Source organism: Lithobates pipiens, unplaced genomic scaffold (assembly GCF_037356315.1).
Source record: "Lithobates pipiens isolate NorthernLeopardFrog02 unplaced genomic scaffold, aLitPip1_a1.2 Scaffold_19, whole genome shotgun sequence".
NCBI classification, from domain to species: Eukaryota; Metazoa; Chordata; class Amphibia; order Anura; family Ranidae; genus Lithobates; species Lithobates pipiens.
The window spans coordinates 336,088,563-336,104,512 of NW_027507764.1; the positions used below are offsets into that span (position 1 = coordinate 336,088,563).

A 15,950-nucleotide genomic window follows, 5' to 3' on the forward strand; every position below is an offset into this window, starting at 1 on the left:
ATATGTTACACGCACACAGATATAGATCAAATTGTGCAGCTGCCTACTCATTATCCTTTGTGCTGTCTCATAAATGTGAAATTAATTTGTCAACAAAGTATAAAACAAAAAAAAAAGTAATTTTACAACATATTCTAAAACATAACCTGTTTAATGCAACAAGTGATTTTTTTACAAAAATGTAAAACATAAAAACATATAAATATGTAACTTTGAATATTTGCTCAGTAGTGCATGGAACATAATAGGTATAAAGTGCAATATTTTTCAAGTAACAAAATAACTCAGTTTCTTGTATTCTTTAGCAAAACATCAATAAAAAAAAAAAAAATTAAATTGGAACTTTAGTCAGAAAATTAAGTCCTGCTATCCTGTGTAGCCAAAGAAGCTGCTTCTGTTTGATCTGCAACTACCATGGTGCTGCTCCAACAAATGACTGTCAATTCTGAACAGGTGTCTGTTTAGGGTGCCTGCAGGAAAACAGCCTGGTGTAAGGCCGCGTACACACGGGCGGACTGTTCGCCCAACCTTGTCCGCTGAACAGTGTTTGGGCGGACAGTCCGCTCGTGTGTGGGCTTTCAGCGGACAGTTTCAGCGGACAGTTGGACGGACAAAGTCTTTCGGAAATTCCGAAAAACTGTCCGCTGAAACTGTGTTTGAGCGAACAGTCCGCCCGTGTGTGGGCCTGTCCGCTGTACTTTCGAAATGAGCAGACTGTTCCCGCTCGGAAAGCCCGCCCATTTCGAGCGCGTGTACAGGTAGGCGGGGCCCGCGAAGGAGACGTCGCGGGCTCCGCCGCCTGGAATGGGCTTAAAGGGGAACCCCAACGCCGGAAAAAATCGGCGTGGGGGTTCCCCCCAAGTCCACACCAGACCCTTGTCCGAGCACGCTACCCGGCCGGCCAGGAAAGGGGGGCGAGCGAGCGCGCCCCCCCTCCTGAGCCGTACCAGGCCGCGTGCCCTCAACATGGGGGGTGCCTTGGGGAAGGGGGGGCCGCGCGGCCCCCCCACCCCAAAGCACCTTGTCCCCATGTTGATGAGGACAAGGGCCTCTTCCCGACAACCCTGGCCGTTGGTTGTCGGGGTCTGCGGGCGGGGGGCTTATCGGAATCCGGGAGCCCCCTTTAAGAAGGGGGCCCCCGGATACCGGCCCCCCACCCTATGTGAATGAGTATGGGGTACAATGTACCCCTACCCATTCACCTGTGAAATAAAGTAAATAAAAACACAACACAGGGGAAAAAAATATTTTATTGCACAGCCGGGGGTCTTCCGTCTTCGGGGGTCTTCTCGCCGGACTCCTCCGCTATGTGTGTGTAGCTCTTTTGCCAGCGGAGGAGTCCGGCTTTCTTCCTCCCCGCCGCCGGCCTCTTCTCCCGACTTCGGGGGTCTTGTCCCCCTCTTCGGTTCTTCTGCCGGGCCACCGCGCCTGGTCCGGTGGCCCGGTCTTCTGTCGCCGTCTTCCGTTCTTCGGTCGCCGCCTTCGGTTCTTCTGCCGGGCCACCGCGCCTTCTTGTAGCTCTTTTACAGGCGGTGGCCCGGTCTTCTGTCGCCGCTGTCGCCGCTGGTGGCCCGGTCTTCCGTTCGTGTTCTTCTTCTTGTTCTTCTCCAGGAGATGTTGACACGTCGCTCCCTCCGGCCGGAATGCCAGAGCCGCGCTGCGCTGTCACTTTTATAGTGACAATGGGGCGGGGTCACATGGTATATGTCACATGGGTTGGTCACATGGTGACCCCGCCCCCTTACGATGTCATAGTCCCCATGTGACATCAACCCATGTGACCAACCCATGTGACATATACCATGTGACACCGCCCCATTGTCACTATAAAAGTGACAGCGCAGGGCGGCTCTGGCATTCCGGCCGGAGGGAGCGACGTGTCAACATCTCCTGGAGAAGAACAAGAAGAAGAACACGAACGGAAGACCGGGCCACCAGCGGCGACAGCGGCGACAGAAGACCGGGCCACCGCCTGTAAAAGAGCTACAAGAAGGCGCGGTGGCCCGGCAGAAGAACCGAAGGCGGCGACCGAAGAACGGAAGACGGCGACAGAAGACCGGGCCACCGGACCAGGCGCGGTGGCCCGGCAGAAGAACCGAAGAGGGGGACAAGACCCCCGAAGTCGGGAGAAGAGGCCGGCGGCGGGGAGGAAGAAAGCCGGACTCCTCCGCTGGCAAAAGAGCTACACACACATAGCGGAGGAGTCCGGCGAGAAGACCCCCGAAGACGGAAGACCCCCGGCTGTGCAATAAAATATTTTTTTCCCCTGTGTTGTGTTTTTATTTACTTTATTTCACAGGTGAATGGGTAGGGGTACATTGTACCCCATACTCATTCACATAGGGTGGGGGGCCGGTATCCGGGGGCCCCCTTCTTAAAGGGGGCTCCCGGATTCCGATAAGCCCCCCGCCCGCAGACCCCGACAACCAACGGCCAGGGTTGTCGGGAAGAGGCCCTTGTCCTCATCAACATGGGGACAAGGTGCTTTGGGGTGGGGGGGCCGCGCGGCCCCCCCTTCCCCAAGGCACCCCCCATGTTGAGGGCACGCGGCCTGGTACGGCTCAGGAGGGGGGGCGCGCTCGCTCGCCCCCCTTTCCTGGCCGGCCGGGTAGCGTGTTCGGACAAGGGTCTGGTGTGGACTTGGGGGGAACCCCCACGCCGATTTTTTTCGGCGTTGGGGTTCCCCTTTAAGCCCATTTAAGGCGGCGGAGCCCGCGACGTCTCCCTCGCGGGCCCCGCCTACCTGTACACGCACTCGAAATGGGCGGACTTGTCTCCGCCTTACGTGGGCGAGTCCGTTCATTTCAAAAGTTGAGCGAACTGTTTGCCCAACCTTGTTCGTCAAACAGTCCGCTCGTGTGTGGGCAAGTCCGCTCATGCTAATTTTGAGCGGACTGTTTGCCCAAACTGTTTGACGAACAAGGTTGGGCAAACAGTCCGCGCGTGTGTACGCGGCCTAAGAGTGCCCTATTAGATTAGACTTATACCAGGGTCCTTTCTCAGGCACTTACTGAAAGCCAATCATAACAAAAAACAAAACAACACCTTTGTTTCAATATACAATACCACAATATATGTGCTAACTATAGTTGGGGCTCATACACAAACCCCCTGGGAAGTTTTAACAGTAGTACATTTTTTTGAATGTTTCAATATCAGAAGTTGCAAAACAGTCGCCTACATTTGGCAGTTGTAAATTCATCTATCACAGATGAATAATTTAATTTTGAAGCCAAGATCAAGATCAAGTTCAATGTACAAAACTGCTAAGGCAGACAATCCTTTTGCCACACCTTGCTGATAAGGTTGATTTTTACTAAAATCTCATACCATACAATTAATGACAGAACAAACTCATATGACAAAATTTCTTCTTTTAGTGAAGACAGTCCAAACCAGCTAAGGGACAGTCCCATATAAGGGACAGTCCGACCCAGCTGAGAGACGGTCCAATCCAGCTGAGGGACGGTCCAATCCAGCTGAGGGACGGGCCAATCAGATGAGGGACAGGCCAATCAGATGAGGGACAGGCCAATCAGATGAGGGACAGGCCAATCAGATGAGGGACAGTCAAATCAGATGAGGGACAGTCCAATCAGATGAGGGACAGGCCAATCAGATGAGGGACAGGCCAATCAGATGAGGGACAGGCCAATCAGATGAGGGACAGGCCAATCAGATGAGGGACAGGCCAATCCAGCTATGGGACTGTGACATTCCAATCCACCTAAGAGACAGACCGGCGCCCAGCTAAGGGACAGCCTAATACAGCTGAGAGACAGCCCAATCCAGCTATAGGAGTTTGACAGTCCAATTCAGCTATGGGACTGCGACAATCCAATCCACCTAAGGGACAGTCCAATCCAGCTAAGGAGCAGTCCCAGCTGAGGGATATAGTCATAGTCCAACCCAGCTGAGGGTCATAGTCCGACCCATCCAATCCAGCTAAGGGACAGTCCCAGATAAGAGACAGCCCAGCTAAGGGACAGTCCAACCCAGCTAAAGGACAGTCACCGACCTCACATCCATGATACAAGAGATGGTCAGAGACTGTGTGTGGACAATAATACAGGAGATGGTCAGAGACTGTGTACGGACAATAATACAGGAGATGGTCAGAGACTGTGTACGGACAATAATACAGGAGATGGTCAGAGACTGTGTGTGGACAATGATACAGGAGATGGTCAGAGTCTATGCAGACAATTATACAGGAGACGGTCAGAGACTGTGCAGACAATGATACAGGCAATGGTCAGAGACTGTGTGGACAATGATACAGGAGATGGTTTTATTATGGTAATGACAAGCAAACTCTTACCTGGCTAACATGGTATCAAACGTTGGAGCCACCGACAGGGTGCTGACAGACAATCATGCAGGAGATGGTCATAGACTGCGGAAAATGATACAGGAGATGGTCAGAGACTGTGTGTGGACAATAAATCAGGAGATGGCCAGAGACTGTGTGTGGACAATGATACAGGAGATGGCCAGAGACTGTGTGTGGACAATAATACAGGAGACGGTCAGAGACTGTGTGTGGACAATAATACAGGAGACGGTCAGAGACTGTGTGTGGACAATAATACAGGAGACGGTCAGAGACTGTGTGTGGACAATGATACAGGAGACGGTCAGAGACTTGCAGAGACAATGATACAGGAGACGGTTTTATTTTGACAAGCAAACTCTTACCTGGCTAACACGGTATGAAAAGTTGGAGCCACTGACAGGGTGCTGACAGACAATCATGCCACAAAGATGCAGGAGATGGTCAGATACTGTGTTCGGATAATGATAGGGAAATGGTCAGAGACTGTGGGTGGACAATGATACAGGAGCCACTGTGCCATCAAAAGCAGCCACCGTGCCATTAATCGCAGCCACTGTGTCATCAAACGCAGCCACTGTGCCCTCAAACGCAGCCACTGTGCCCTCAAACGCAGCCACTGTGCCCTCAAACGCAGTCACTGTGCCCATCAATTGCAGCCACCGTGCCCATCAAACTCAGCCACTGTGCCCATCAATTGCAGCCACCGTGCCCATCAAACTCAGCCACTGTGCCATCAAACGCAGCCACTGCGCCCATCAAACGCAGCCACTGCGCCCATCAAACGCATCCACTGCGCCCATGAAACGCAGCCACTGCGCCAATCAAACGCAGCCACTGTGCCCATCAAACGCAGCCACTGTGCCCATCAATTGCAGCCACTGTGCCATTAAACGCAGCCACTGTGCCATCAATTGCAGCCACCGTGCCATCAAACGCAGCCACTGTAAAGCATCCTCAGTAAAGCAGATGAAAAGTTATTTTTAGAATGTGTGAAAATAAAACTGTCTTGTCAATGCAGAGTTAATATGGCCTTTGGACTCTTAGATTTGGTGGGGGTGCATTGTTGTTAGGTGGTGTGTGTGTGTGTGTGTGTGTGTGTGTGTGTGTGTGTGTGTGTGTGTGTGTGTGTGTGTGTGTGTGTGTGTGTGTGTGTGTGTGTGTGTGTGTGTGTGTGTGTGTGTGTGTGTGTGTGTGTGTGTATAAACTGTACCTGCTCCTGCTCCTCGCCTTGGTGACAAATTGGTAAAGGCAGCAGGACTCAGTTGGAGAAGCAACACATGATGTTCTAGCTCTGCCCTGCAGTGCAATCTGGGAGTTGTAGTCTCTGCAGAGCACAGGCACCAGACGGCCATGTTAAAGTCTATGTGCCTGTGCTCTGTGGGAGAACTACAATTCCCGGCATGCAATGGGGCCGCCGTTAGGGGAAGGAAGGGCTAGGACTCGGAGGACGGCGCTGCTGCTATTGGACACGCAGGCAGCCTAAGCCATGCAGATTAGACATTCAGACATACTCTTATCACCCCCCCTCGTCCACCGCCGCGGAGCTCACTCTGTCTGCAGCTGTGTGCAGCGCGCCCGCCGCCCGCTCACCCAGCCGTTTGAGAGACTGTCCCACACTCCACACAGCAGCAGACAGTGCAGGTGTTGTACCTCAGAGACAAATTAGGCAATCGCTCGATGGCGAGGCCCTTCCTGTGGGCGAGGCCTAAGGCAATCGCCTAATTTGCCTAATTAAAGAGCCGCCTCTGCCGACGGTCTTCCTGACGGACTTTCGGCAGAGGACTGATGGACTTTCCGAACATGATGACGTAAACGGGACTAAACAAGGAAGTTCAATAGCCAGTAGCCAATAGCATCCCTTGCGTCCTATTTGGGCCATGTGACCAGCACACGGACAAACGGTTTTCCCGATTTTAGTCCTTCGGAATTGAGTCCGTTGGATAGATTTGAAACATGTTCTATTTCTAGGTCTGTCTGATTTTTTTTGGAAAAATGATCAGACTAGCCCACACACACGATCGGATTGTCCGACAGACTGATTCCGTCGGACCTAGTCTGCCGGAAATACCGGTCGTGTGTACGCGGCATTAGAGGCACCTGTCTTCTCTTTTGTACTCAGTTGTGACATGACGCTACTTGTATATCAAGTCAAACTGTATTTAAAAATGTTGCTTGTCTTGTAAAACGCTCTCAAACCAAGGTTTTACTGTATTTACAGTTTTTTTATAGGTTTATTATCATATTTACATCATGTTGACTATAGTAACAGGAACACTATAGGAAGATTTTTTGTTCAAATAAACTCTAGATAATTAAGGCTTTTTCTCGCTTTACCACCAAGGAGAGTGGTGAATCAATGTTTTGGATAAATATGGAGTACATTAGGAATAGCATGTTCTTAGCCCAGATTTCTACCATGCATTTGGATTCAAAAGGTGTCATACTGCTCTAAAAAAGATTTTCAGCTAGCTGAGATTTAATAAAGTATGTGCCAAAAAGGTTTTAATCCTGTGTGACTGTTCTTGTGACCCAAGCAACCCTACGAGACAGTACACTGAGATCCTTGACCTTTTTTCCATCAGCACACCATGGTAAGGAATACAGTATACTCCAATCTGGATGATCGGAAAAGACAGAGCAGAGGCACATTTTTATTTTTGCTCCTGTCGGTATTTTTACTTTCAGCCCATACATTCTACAGTACAGCTTGATTGGCTCAAAGTGTATGTGAGCTACAGTGCAGGAGATTATACTAGGCAGATACCAAGACAATTTTAGGTGCTTACACTATTTGCATTTCTTTATTACATATTTGAATACACTGCTTAACTATATGCTTGGAGTTCAGACTTAAAATGTTTTTTATTTTTATTGTGCACAATATTAGTATTAAATATGAGGTATACACACAGTACTGGGCAATTGTTTTAGCCCTTGAACACACGGTCGGACATTCCGACAACCAAATCCGTCGGATTCTGTCTGACGGATTTTGTCCAAAACTGTTGCATACACACGGTCGGACAAAGTTGTCGGAAAATCCGATCGTTCAGAACGTGATGACGTTATTTCGTTACGATGGGACTACGTTCAGGCTAGTAGCCAATAGCTTTAGTGTAGGAATTTGATCTGAGCATGCGTGGCACTTTGTCTGATCGGAATTCTCTACACATGATCAGACAAGGTCCGATCGGATCATGTTGTCGGAAAGTTTTATAGCCAAGCTGGAAAACTTGGTCTGTCGGATACTCCGACGGAAACAGTCCGATGGAGCCCACACACGGTCGGATTATCCGACAACACGGTCCGATCGGACAGGAATGTCCGACCGTGTGTACAAGGGCTTAGGCAGGTGTGAAGAAATTCTGTAAAGTAGGAAAGTATAAAAAAATAAAATAAACAATGCCGTTGGCGCAGCTGCCACCAACAGTTAAAGCTCTGTGGGTAAGGGGCACTATCCGCCTCCAAACGCTCCCCCTTTAGCTGTAGCGGCATTAGCCGAGGGTGAACACAGACTGCGGCCACTATACTTTGCTTCATGCCAGGAATTATACTCCCTGTCACTTTCAGTGGGCACTACCGCATGCTGAACACAACCCAATCAAAAAAATTGGGCCTCTCTGCAACCGCATTACAACCACATGCAATGTATGAGGATGTGGCACGCCAGTTCAGGGTTTACAGGATCAAAGCGGTAGTAAATCCAAAACCAAATATGTAATGCGGTATATTGAAACCTACCAGTCAGTAGATGTGGTGGCTGAGTTTGTTTTCTTATTTTAGGCTTTTTTTTCTCTCTGTTTTCACCTGGTGATCTGGTCAGCAACATGCCTCCTGTATTAGAGTGCCTCCACTCTGGATCAGCCTTTCTCAACCTTTTAACCCTAGAGGAACCCCAAAAATAATTTTCAGGTCTTGAGGAATCCTTACTAAAACCAATTCATCAGGGGTAAATAGGAACAATGCCCCTTATACTGGTGGCCAATAGGAAGAATGTCCCACTTAAAGTGGTGCTCGGAATGCCACCCTTAAAGACAGCTGAAAAGTTATTTGGTGTCATGCTGCTGGCTTTGCTAAGTGATGCTGAATCTTGAACTCTGTAGACATCATCAAATAGGTAGTTCATCAGCCACAGCTCAAGGAACCCCCTAGTAACCTCTGGAGGAACCCCAGGGTTACATGGAAGTCTGGTTGAGAATGATTGCTCTGGATGAAGGAGCACAGGGGGCACATTTGGACAGCAACATTGTCAGTTTGAGGGGGAGGAGAGCGTTAGATGTACTATCAGATTTATATACACTAACAAATTGAAGCCAAACTCCAGCTAACACCGCAGTTACGCAAGCAGCTACTGAAATCAATTTTTTTGTTTCTTTTGGCATAAAGGTTTTACATAAATAAATGGAAGCTGATTATTGTAAGCACCCCTGTCAGTGGCAAATGTTTTGTCTGAAAACTCTAACTTCTACATTTGCAGGACTGCTTGTTCTGTTGAAAAACAATAGACTTACTGGCTGCAACACCAGATGAAAATAAAGGAAAGAAAGCTTAAAAAAAGAAAGCAAATTCAGCCTTTATATCTAAAAATTGTTAAAGAGGAAGTAAACCCTGGTGGGTTTTCCTTCCTCTTTTTTCCTCTGCAAAGTAAAAGCATAATGGGCTAGTATGCATCACATACTAGCCCATTATGTGGCACTTACCTGCAAACGAAGCCTGCTTTATCCCTGCTGGTGGGCTTATCTATCTTCGCCCCTCTTCCTTCCGGGGCCGCGGACTCTGGCTCTGTGACTGTCCGGAGTCACGTGACGTCACTTCGACGCACAGGAGCTGTCAGTTACGGCACTTGCTAGTGAACAAAAATGGCATGGAGGGACGTCATGATGACGTTGGTGCAAGCGTATATGGTACATATCTCCTAAACTGTGCAGGTTTAGGAGATATTTACAGTACCTACAGGTAAGCCTTATTATAGGCTTACCTGTAGGTACAAGTGGCGTAACTAGGTTTACAACCACTTTAAGCTGCAATATACTAAATGTTTGCTTAAGGGTTCTATACCACTTTAAAGCAAGTAGTGAGGAGGTGATACAATGCCTGTCAATATGCAGATCACTCATCAGAGAACAAAGCTAGTGTGAACAAGCCCTTAAAGTGGTTCTTAAGCCTTAAGGTTTTTCACCTTAATGCATTCTATGCATTAAGGTGAAAAACTTTCTGTGCTGCAAAATCCCCCCCGGCCCCCCTTATACTTACGTGAGCCTGATCCGATCCAGTGATGTGCACGCTCCAGCGATTTTGCCACCATCTCTGTCCTTCCTGGGCAGATTGATATCAGCGGTAACCATTGGTTCCCACTGCTGTCAATCAAATGCTGTGCCAAGCAAATGGTGGCGGGATTAAGCCGTCGAGCTGTCGGTTTCTATGGGGGCACTTGCCGAAGAGGAGGAGCCTGTAGTGTCGTGAGGGGGTCCAGAAGAAGAGGATCCGGACTGCTCTGTGCAACACTATTGCACAGAGCAGGCAAGTATACTATGTTTGTTATTTTATTAAAAATAAAAAATTAAGCTTTAAATAAATGTACATCTTGTCAACTAATGAGACTTTACAAGCCTTTTGTTGACATTTCCTGTACTAGGTTTTGATTATTGTGTGTGCCACCACTGGAGAGTTTCACCCTCTCTATTGACGATTGTCACAGGGACTTAAAATGAAGAGAAAATGTTGAGTTTTCATTTGAATAGGAATATAGCAGAAACCTAGAGGGACATCTGTCTAGGAGAACCTTTGCTCAGGCTAGAGATCTCTTCTCACTTCTTGTTTCTGAAACAGGCAACAGAAGGAAATTTCACTAATGGATTGCAGTGCAAAATAAAATGGCAGGGGTTTAAACCTTAACTTACTATATGCAAACTGCAAATAATCTGGCTTTAGATATACTCTAATGGTTAACATTTGGTCACGGAAAAAATATGTTACCAAATGTCTACAACAGATAACTAGTGAAGAGGCCTTTGCGTCTGTTACATAAAAGTCAATGAACATATGCAAGAGGGTGACTTGGTAAGTAACAAGACACTTCAGCTATTCATCTTCCTTGCCCCTTGTAACCCTTGATACTTTTTATAGCCAGAGCTGATGTCTGACTATAACATCTGTCTTTCTGTCTGAGAGGATACAAGGTTCTGAGAGAAGGTCACACAACCCAGGAGAATATTCATCCTTTACATGTGAATTTACTTTCAGTTGATTATTTTCTTACATGAAGGACATTTTTAAATGAATTATTTATACATTAAACTCATTAGAGCAGGGATATGCAATTAGCGGACCTCCAGCTGTTGCAGAACTACAAGTCCCATGAGGCATAGCGAGACTCTGACAGCCACAAGCATGACACCCAGAGACAGAGGCATGATGGGACTTGTAGTTGTGCAACAGCTGGAGGTCCGCTAATTGCATATCCCTGCATTAGAGGGTACAGGCATTTGGTAATGTATTTTGCAAAAATGTACTAACGTTCTATAGTTCTACAAAAATCAACACAAACATTCTGAAAAATTGTAAAAATTTGAAAACAACAGTTTTCCAGTTTAAAGTGATTGTAAACCCTCCCCTTTTAAAACAATCCATTTGGATTAAAATAGAATTGAAAGGCAAACCATTTGTGCATAATTATAAAAAATGATATATACTTCCTTTTTTATATAAGTGATCACATTCTATTTCTTCTCAGCTGCATACAAACTAGGGGAGGAGAAACAGCAACAAATTGATCTTCACAGTGAAAGGCTGTGCAGGGGGAGGGGGGTGTCAGGACAGCACACTGAGGCTGCTTTCACACCGAGGCATCGACGGCGGTAATGCTCCTCTATTTTTAGCTTTTGCTGAGGTTTTCGGGTGCTAGTGGCTTTTAACCCCCGTTAGCAGCCGAAAAAGGGTTAAAAACCACCAGGTTCAGCGACGCTGCCCATTCATTTCAATAGGCAGGTGCGGTGGAGGAGCGGTGTATAACCCACTCCTTCACCCCCTAAAAAAGATGCTTGCAGGAGTTTTTTTAAAGTCCTGTCAGTGCATCGCCTCAGTGTAAAGGTCCTCGGGCTTTCACACTGAGATTGCAGGGGAGCCGTATTTGATCACCTCTGCGGTTTTTATATGTTGTGCTATAAGTCAGAAAATTTTGGGGGAAAAAACAAAACATTTTTTTCTTTTTGCTATAATACATATCCCCCCCAAAAACAAATGTATTTATCAGCTTAGGCCAATATCTATTCTGCTACATAGTTTTGGTAAAAAAATCCCAATAAGCGTATATTGATTGGTATTCGCAAACGTTATTGCGTCTACAAAATAGGGGATAGATTTAGGGACTTTTAGATTTTTTTTTTATTGATTTTACTGGTAATGGCGGCAATCTGTGACTTTTAGGCTGGGTTCACACTGCTGTGGGGGGAGATCCGGATGTGATTCGCACCGCAAATCACATCCGATCTCCGTAGCGATGCGAGTTCAGCCATACAGATAGTATGGCTGAATTCGCATCGCTCCCGCAGCAAACTCGCACAGGACCCTTTTTTTGGTCCGCAACAGAATCGGATCGCATGGGGGTTCACACCATGCGATCCGATTCCTGTGCGAGTCGGCAGATCGCACTGCGATATGCGGACGGATCTGGGGGTGTCATTAACATATCATTGACACTCCCAGCCGTCCGCATAGGGCAGTGTGAACTGCCGGCGGGAGGTGTGCGATGCGGGAAAACGCCGCGGATTCGCGGCGTTCCCGCATCGCAGCGGTGTGAACCCGGCCTTAGTGTTACTGCGACATTGCGCAGACAAATCTGATCCTAAGTGACACTTTTTGATGACCAGTGACACCAATACAGTGATCAGTGCTATAAAAATGCACTGATCACTGTATAAATGCACTGGCAGGGAATAGGTTAACACTAGGGGGCGATCAAGGGTTTAAGTGTTAACTAGGGAGGTGCTTTCTTACTGTGAGGGGAGTGAACTAACAGGGAGTAGAGAGAAATCGCTTTTTCCCAGATCACTGGGAACAGCAGAGATCTCTCTCTTCTAATCTGGTGCAGCTCTGCATAGAAATCAGCTTCCAGGTTTTTTTGTCAAAGCTTAATTGAACAAGCTGAACTTAGAAGCTCATTGACTACCATGTAGAGCTAAACCAGATTTTGCACTCCTCGGTTTTAGTAAATCAACCCCACAGTGTCATCAGTGCAGAAGTTAGAGTCTCTGATCAATAGACAGCGCAATACAGTCTTGCCATCAAAAAAGGGTTAATGCTTATCCTACCCTCCCAGTGAAGGAAAAGTGTCAGTTTTTTTAGGCACTTTTTATGGACTGAATCCTATATATTTTACTCTATGAGTCTTCATATCTGATTTTATGCACTTGTTTTTGCAGGAGTGGATCTTATGACCTTAATTTAATTATGTGTATTTTTGTATTGTGATTTTTTTTTTTTAAGATTAGCGCCCCTGTTTCTTTTAATTATTACAGTGTCGCCATAACTACTCTTGGAGGATGGGGGGGTTGGTTGATTTCTTCTTTTTTTTTTTTTGCTGTCCCAATGACTGCAGTAAGCACTCAATTCCCTCTCACATCCCACAGCCTTTGTTTACATGTGTGATAGCTGCGATTGGTCACAGTAATAACATGGTACAGGTCCCAAGCTGTGATCCGCTATGTCCGAGGGTGCACACAAGGCTTGTAAGTGGAAAGACGTACAGGTGCCTCCACCCGCACTGGGGAAGTTCCCATGTGGCCATTTTTTGTTTTTTTCATTAGGTAGTTTGTGGAAAATTTTGAACTTTACCAGTAATTACCACTACTCAACCCACTTATATTTACTATGCCTCATCCCATGTACAGTACTTCTTCCATTGCAGCCACCTTAAAGTACCCTCTGTAAGCTTTGACACCTTCTGACATGGAGCTTCCATTGGGTGATTTGATTATGTTTCTTTCTTCTGATATTCATTTGTCTGAGTACAGGAAAAACCAAACACTACAGTTAAAGTAATGCCAAATGCCGTGTACAAAATTACATAAAATTGCTTACTGATACAGCATGTATGTTTGTATTGTACTGTGTAAGTCCTTAATTTACTCTCTCCATATTTAGTGTTATATTTCATATTATATTTCATGACAGATTGTCAAGGATGAAATCACAACTGAAAAGAAGAAAAACCTCTCCTTTAGTGTGAAGGGAACAAAGTCTTTGAAGAAAAAGAAGCCACCAGATGCAGGTAGACTTTGAATCAACTAAAATGAATGGACACAACTCTTTTGATTGGAGATTTCACATTTAGGGAATGAATGGACTTGGAATATTGGATAGATTTGGGGCAACAGACTTTTGTTTGCACAAGAACAAGTTAATGGGAGTGCAAAGCAGCTTGAAGCAGGTTGATGCAGCGTAGGAGGCAATCAAACAGGTTAGAAACAGGTTGAGTTCTGTGAATGGTTGGAGGGGATGCTGTCAGTCAACTTCTTCTTCTCCATTCATAGAAAGTTTTGTGTTATTGGAGTGTAATAAGACAAGTTCTATAAATGGTCGGAGGAAATAGGATGAGGGGCAGATGAGTAGTGCTACTTTCCTGATTGGGAGCTGTTGCTATCACTCAGAACAGTATATATATATATATATATATATATATATATATATATATATATATTTATTTATAAAGCTTTAGTGAAGTTTGCCTGTTGTTCTGGGTGGGAGGGTTTAGCAGTTGTCAGTAATGTACAATTTGTACTGCTTGTTTGAGCTTTGTTTTACATTTCATGCAAACACCTTCTTTTTAAACTGGTTTGCCTCCTGTTTGTATGAGAGGTATAACTGCATGTTTTTTAGCTCCTGTGCAGATTGAACTTTTACCCAGGGGTGCAATTGGAGGACACTAAATTCCTTAACCACTTGACCTTTGGAAGATTTACCCCCTTCCTGACCAGGTCAATTTTTGCGATACAGCACTGTGTTATTTTAACTGACAATTACGTGGTCATGCGACGCTGTACCCAAGTTAAATGTATGTCCTTTTTTTCCCCTCACAAATAGAGCTTTCTTTTGTGTGGTATTTGATCACATCTGCTGTTTTTATTTTTTGTGTAATAAACAAAAAAGACCAACACTTTTGAAAAAAAAAATTTTTTTTTTACATGCTGTTATAAAACATACCCAATAAAAAAAATAGGAAAAAAAAAAGAATTTCTTCATCAATTTAGGCCAATATGTATTCTGCTACATATTTTTAGTTAAAAAAAAAAAACAATATGCGCATATTGATTGGTTTGCTCAAAAGTTTTACTGTCTACAAACTATGGGATATTTAATTGTTTTTACTAGTAATGCCAGCGATCAGCAACTTTGTGGGACTGCAATATTGCGAAGTACAGTCGGACACTTTTGACACTTTTTGGGGACCAGTGACAATAATACAGTTATTAGTACTAAAAATATGCATTGTCACTGCACTAATGACACTGGCTGGGAAGGGTTTAACATCAAGGACAATTAAAGAGTTAGCTGTGTTCCTAGCTAGTGTTTTTTTACTGTGTGGGAGATGCTTTTACTAGGGGAAGGCATGAATCCATGTCCTTGATCCGTGCGGGATCATGCCACCTTGCCACCTTGTATTTAAGTTATATGGTTGGAAAGTGCTTAACCATTTGCTGGCCAGCCGCCTTCATTATACTGCGGAAGGTCGGCACAATCCTGCGTGCCATCATAGCTTTATGTCGGCTCCATTAAGCGGGATAGCAGGCACCCGTTGCACTGCAGTGGTGCTGATGCTCGTGGCTGATGGTCGCAATGACTGCCGGCCACAAGCGATCGTGAGAACGAGAGGCAGAACAGGGATGTGTGTGTGCAAAGACACAAATCCCTGTTCTGTTCTGTGAGGAGAGACAGATCGTGCGTTCCTAATAGCTAGGAATCTGTCATTTCCTCTAGGTCAGTCCCCTCAACCTACAGTTAGAAACACACACAGGGAACACAGTTAACCCCTTGATCGCCCCCTAGTGTTAACCCCTTCCCTGCAAGTGATTAGTGCATTTTTATAGCACTGATCGCTGTATAAATGCCAATGGTCCCAAAAATGTGTCAAAAGTGTCTGATTTATCCGCCATAATGTTGCAGTCCTGATAAAAAGATCGCCGCCATTACTAGTAAAAAAATAATAATAATACAAATACTATAAATCTATCCCCTATTTTGTAGACGCTATAACTTTTGCACAAACCAATCAATATACACTTATTGCAATTTTTTTTACCAAAAATCAAAAATATATAGAAGAATACATATCGGCCTAAATGGAGAAAAAAATAGCTTTTTTTAAAGAAAAAATTGGGATATTTATTATAGCAAAAAGTACAAAATATTGTGTTTTTTTCAAAATAAAATTGTCGCTCTTTTTTAGTTCATAGCGCAAAAAATAAAAACTGCAGAGATTATCAAATTCCACCAAAAGAAAGCTCTATTTGTGGGGAAAAAAGACGTCAATTTTGTTTGGGTGCAGCCTTGCATGACCGCGCAATTGCCAGTTAAAATTACACAGTGCCAAATTGCAAAAAAATGGCCTGGTCATTGA

At 45.5% G+C, this 15,950-nt stretch overlaps 1 protein-coding gene across 3 annotated transcripts in view; it reads left to right on the forward strand.

Moving 5' to 3' along the window:
- Window positions 1–15,950, forward strand: part of MYLK4 (myosin light chain kinase family member 4) — a 232,870-nt gene that overhangs the window by 143,196 nt on the left and 73,724 nt on the right. For all 3 annotated transcript variants that reach the window (XM_077492098.1, XM_077492099.1, XM_077492097.1), the window contains one exon: window positions 13,508–13,604. In XM_077492098.1, the coding sequence (XP_077348224.1) occupies window positions 13,508–13,604 (97 nt within the window). The remainder of the gene's footprint in view (window positions 1–13,507; window positions 13,605–15,950) is intronic.